Raw genomic sequence first — 5,116 nt, forward strand, 5'->3', positions numbered from 1 at the left:
CCCGTCGGGAGGAGCCCCGCCCCGCCGCCCCTCACCCGTGCCCCTCCCCCAGTGCTGGTTCTGCTCGTGCTGCTCAGAGCGCGGTTCCGGCCGCGGTCGCGGGACAGGAGCCTGCTGCGCGGTCCGCTCGACGACGACCTTCGGGACAACATCCTCAACTACAACGAGCAGGGCGGCGGCGAGGAGGACCAGGTGCGGGCGGGCAGCGGCGGGGCGGGGGTTCTCCCGGAGAGAACGGCCTTGCGGGGTCCCTAGCCTGCTGCCCCACGGACCCCCGGGCCGCCCGGTGTGACCTCTGCCCGCAGGATGCCTACGACTTAAACCAACTGCGCCACCCCTCGGAGCTGGCGGCGCCGAGCTTCCCCCCGGGCCGGCCGCCCCTGCGCCGCGAGGCCCCTCTGGGCCGAGGGCGCCCCCAGGCGCCGCGCCCGCCGCCCGCCAGCCCCGCGGACATCGCCAGCTTCATCCGCGACGTAGGTGTTCTTGGCATGCGCACGGGGGGGCGCGCTGGGGGCTCTGGGTCCCCCGGGCCGATCAGCGGGGCGGGAGGTGGAGTCCGCAGGGCCCCCCAGGATGAGCAGGGCCTGCTGCGTGAGGCCCCTCTAACCCTGCGTGTGTGGGACGCGCAGTGTGGCCCCCGTGGGGCTGTGTGAATGGGCAGTGGAAGCGGTCACCGGCGAGACGTCGGGGTCGTGGGCAGGTCCCGGGCGGGCCGCACGGTCGGGCCCGCACCCATCTGCACCCCGCAGCCGCAGGCCCCGGGTAGGCACCGGTTCTGTCGGGGGGGCCATGTTCCGGCCCCGCCCCAGCCCGTCCGCGAGCGTTCCACGGCGCCCCGGCCACATCCAGCCCTGCTGCGCGTGCCCAGGGTCGCTGGCTTCCTCCAGGCAGCGTCCCCTCGGCTGCCCAGGCGGGCCTTGCCCTGGGCCTGTGGTGCTGATCTCAGCTGGGCCCACAGGGCCTTCAGGCGGCGGACAGTGACCCCAGCGTGCCCCCCTACGACACCGCTCTCATCTACGACTACGAGGGGGACGGCTCCGCGGCGGGGACGCTGAGCTCCCCCGTGTCCAGCCTGGGGGACGAGGACCAGGACTACGACTACCTCCAGGACTGGGGCCCGCGCTTTGCCAGGCTGGCGGACCTGTACGGACACCCGTGAGGCTGGACGGGGCATGGGACGTGCTATCTGGATGCAGCCTCCGCGCTGCATGTCTCATCCTGGGCACTTGGAGACCCAGGCGGAGGCGGCGGCCAGTCTGGGCCAGGTCTGGGGGACAAGAGCCGGCCATGGAGCAGGTGTTCGCCTTTGCCGCCCCCTGGTGGATGCGGCTCTGCATGACACTAGGGGCCCCGAGTGTGAATCTGAATTAAAAAACAAGGCGTTCACCGGATGCGCTGAGTGCCACACTGACCACGGGGCGCAGCCCTTGCCCCCAAGAGTAGGGTTTGGCCAGGCAGGCGGCTGACAGTGACCAGAGCCCTAGCGTAGGGCCAGGGTGCGGGACACAGCACGGGGCCTGACAAGCAATGCCAAAAAAGACCCAGGGAGGAGGCAGTATTCCAGTGCTGCCTTTATCTTGCACACTTAGCTAGGGAGAGGGCCTGGCTGGGGACACTCTAGTGCTGTCCCCACACTGTCCAGCCTACACTGACTGTGGCTGGGGGATCTGCCCACAGTGGTCCCCCAGGCCAGACATCTGGGGCTTAGGGGCCCCCCAGCGGTGAGGCTGTGGGGATGTACCAGCGCCTTCAGTGGGAGGGCAGCAGAAGGGGCAGGTGGTCCTGGGACTGATGGGCACACAGGAGAGGGGAGCGGCACAGGCGGTCGGAATCCTCCAGTGACACGGGCAGTGCCCGGCCGCAGGTCTCAGGCAGCAGCAGGATGCAGAGCAGGACCACGATGGTTAGGGAGGTGAGCACTGTGTGCTGCAGGAAGAAGCCCCGCTGGCCTGCCAGCTCCGTGAGGGGTGCAGCTGCCCGGCCCAGGGACCCGGCGCCCAGCACGAGGCCCAGCCCGGCGCCCCTGGGGGAGAAGAGGTACAGCTGGTGGACCTGGGCCGGAGAAGGGCCTCAGGAAGCCCTGGAGGAGGTGGTTCTGCCTGGAAAGCCACTTCCCTGCGTTCCACCCCCCAGGATGTGCGCCCCGCCTGACAGGTCACAGGGGTGTATGCAGGTGAGGACAGAGTCGCTGTCCACCCCTCTCCTGTGGTGCTGGGCACTCGGCGCTCACCTGATCACTGTAGGGCAGACCTCGGCCGCGAAGAGGCTGCTGAGCACTGACATGGTCTGGGAGGCCAGGAGGCCCAGCACTGACAGAGGCAGAGTGACCCAACCTGGCAGGTCTGGCACAAAGGACAAGGGTGGCCAGGTCGCCACAGGGCTTGCCTGGCCACGTGGGGCCACCTCCCTGCATGGGCACAGGTGTCCCAGGTGCTCATCCACCCCCACCCTGCAGCCCAATGCCAGATGAGCTTCTTCCTGGCTGGGCACAGTGTGGTGACAGCAGACACCAGGCAGGACAGCACATTTCCTGCTCTTACTTCCTTTGTGATTTTGAAAATTGTCCCAAAATTCTGAGTGCTTTTCTTGTTTTGTGTGTTTGGCAGTACTAGGGGTTAAACCAAGGGCTGTCAGAGAGCTATAGCCCTCTTCCTCATTTTGAGACAGGATCTCACTAAAGTGCCCAGTGTGAGCTCAACTTTGCTATTCCCCTGCCTCAGCCTCCCAGAGTGCCAGAGTGCAGGTGTGGGCCAGCATGCCCAGCTTTTTAAAATTCTGACTGCTTCTAGACAAGCCCTGCTCTCAGCCTGGCTGGTGCTGTGCAGGGCACCCTAAGCCTGCACTGCATCCATGGCCAGAGCAGGTGTTTTTATCTGGACCTATGTAGGCTCCTTGGATTCAGCTTGTCCTGGAAAATCCAGCCCCTAACTCTTGGCCCTGGTTTCGTCAAGTGAACCTGAGAGGACAGAGAAAAAAAACGCACACTGGTCCGGGTCCCTCCACTTCTCACTGCCCCCACTGGCCCCACAGCCTGGGCAGGGGCTGGTCCTAGACCCTCAACCCAAACAGTGACTCCTTGTGTGGCTCATGGGGCCCCAAACTCACACTGAGCTCCAGCAAGCAGCAGCAGGGATGCCAGGCCTGTGGCCAGGGTCCCCAGCAGCAGGACGAGGCGGCGACCCCAGCGATTGGCAGTCAGGAGCAGGCAGATGATGGCCGCAGCCTCCAGACTGGCCTCCAGGAAATAGGGCAGGTAGAAGGACGTCTCAAGTGGGACCAGGCTGCTCAGAAAGCTGGCCTGGATGCCCCCACCAACCAGCCTGGAAGAGAGGCCTTGCTGTAGGTGCAGCTGCGCTGTGGGACTTGGGGACAGATGTCCCCTCAGCATGTGGCAGACCCCAGCCACCGCCCTGTCCCTCCTCACGAGCTGATGCCCAGGATGAGTGTGTTTCTCCAGGTGACATGGGTGTGCAGGAGGCCCAGGACCGAGTGGTACCGAGGCTGGGTGCTGCCTGTGGCCAAGTCGGCCAGCTCTGTGGTGGTGGGGACAGGGGCATGTGTGACACAGAGGTTCTCCAGGCCCACCCTCTGCTGCAAGCGGGCATCTCACCTGTAGACAGGGAGCTGTCCTCCAAGGAGCTGTGCTCAGGGTCCACCCCGCTGGCCTCTGCGAAGCACCACAGGACCCTCCTGGCCCGCACCAGCTGCCCTGTAGCCAGCAGCCAGCAGGGGGATTCGGGGAGCAGGGCTGGGAAGCTGTGGTGCTGGTCAGGATGCTGTCGCTTCTCCATCTCCTCCCCGCGGATCAGTAGCAGCCGGCACCCTCCCGGACCCGGAGGGTGGGGACAGTGACATGCTATGACCCTCTCCTTGGGCACGTGCCAGCTAAAGATGGAGGTGCACATTTGCCCCTAGCCCAGCTCCCACCACACTCACCCCCAAAAGAGCAGCAGGAGCCCGGTTGCCAGGGCACTCAGCCCCTGCAGAAGATGCCAGTCCTGTGCCAGCACAGCTAGCCCGGGCAGCAGCAGCGCACCGAGCACGTAGCAGAGGCCAGCACCCGAGGAGAAGGCCAGGCGGTGCACCGGGTCGCACAACTCCAGGCCTGGGGTGGAAGGGATGGCCTGAGCCCAGAGCTCACAGAGGCCAGACGTCCGCCACCAACCTCGACGGCAGCCCCGTGTGACTCACGTGCCACATAGAGAGCCAGGGAAGCCCCTGCCAAGGCGCCTCCTCGGAGCAGCTGCAGGACCAGCAGGGCAGGGAAATGGGCAGCCAGGGCCTCGCCAGCACCAAGGACAGTGGCCAGGACCAAGGAGGACACAAAAACAGTCCGGCGGCCAAAGCTGGTGGGCAGCGGGGACACAGATGGCTGGGGGCCACACAGGGCACGCAGAGGAAGGAGGCTGGGCCAGGGCAGGGAGGGCCGCTCACCGGTCACAGCCCGCACCCAGGAGCACGGACCCCAGCAGCCAGCCCAGGAGGTGGCCCGTGCGCTGCAGCGGGACCTTCCAGCTGTCCCCACACACGAGGTTCCACTGCGGGGACACCGGCCGCCTGAGAGCAGTCCCCTCCCCTACCCCCCTCCCTGACCCAGAGACATGAGAAGGGAAGCAGCAGAGGGCAGCCCGACCCTGGGGCTTTCGCGGGCTTGGGCGATCCCTGCTGAGCCCTCGGGAGTATCGACTTGGGGTCTCCCAGGCATCGCGAGCAGCCCCATTTCTGCTGGGGTCTGTCCTGCCTGCGGGGCTGCCTTTCTCTAGATGGGGCCTCACTGCCCCCTTTGTCTGCCCCCCGGGGGGCTCCCCTTGTCCCACCTGTCTACCCGCTGTGCCCCCAGCTGGCCGGGTCCTCAGGCCACCTGCCCCGCTCGCGCCTGGAGAGCGGCTCCAGGGACGCGCGGGCGGCGCCTGGAGCGCTCTTCCTAATCAGTGGCGGCCCTGGACCCGCCTCCCCTCCGCCACCCCGTTCAGCAGCTGTGCGGTCGGCGGAGCCCGAAGCTTCCCCTTCAAAACCCCATCGCGGAAGCTGCGGGGCGGGCGCAGAGGGGCGCGGAGGAGGCGCCCGGCTGGCTCCAGGGCCTCGGGCGGCAGCAGGCGGCCCGCTGGGGCAGCGC

The 5,116-nt window shown here is 67.0% G+C and overlaps 2 protein-coding genes across 2 annotated transcripts in view; one reads left to right on the forward strand and one right to left on the reverse strand.

The window, feature by feature from the left end:
• Window positions 1–1,391, forward strand: part of Cdh15 (cadherin 15, type 1, M-cadherin (myotubule)) — a gene marked incomplete at its 5' end in the record, with an annotated part of 12,512 nt that extends 11,121 nt beyond the window's left edge. Inside the window, 3 exon segments of the mRNA XM_013507987.1 lie at window positions 53–192; window positions 306–473; window positions 959–1,391. Of these exon segments, the coding sequence (XP_013363441.1) occupies window positions 53–192; window positions 306–473; window positions 959–1,159 (509 nt within the window).
• A 167-nt stretch (window positions 1,392–1,558) lies between these two features.
• On the reverse strand, window positions 1,559–4,538 carry Slc22a31 (solute carrier family 22, member 31; the record flags this gene model as incomplete). The annotated part of the gene is given in 8 exon segments (XM_013507988.1): window positions 1,559–2,023; window positions 2,231–2,342; window positions 3,106–3,320; window positions 3,425–3,533; window positions 3,611–3,756; window positions 3,937–4,105; window positions 4,192–4,346; window positions 4,435–4,538. Coding segments are annotated over 8 exon segments (1,284 nt in total), but the record flags the coding sequence as incomplete, so codon positions are not given.
• Window positions 4,539–5,116: the final 578 nt, after the last annotated feature.

The sequence above is a fragment of the Chinchilla lanigera genome, unplaced genomic scaffold (assembly GCF_000276665.1).
Source record: "Chinchilla lanigera isolate Chin_1 unplaced genomic scaffold, ChiLan1.0 scaffold00140, whole genome shotgun sequence".
NCBI classification, from domain to species: Eukaryota; Metazoa; Chordata; class Mammalia; order Rodentia; family Chinchillidae; genus Chinchilla; species Chinchilla lanigera.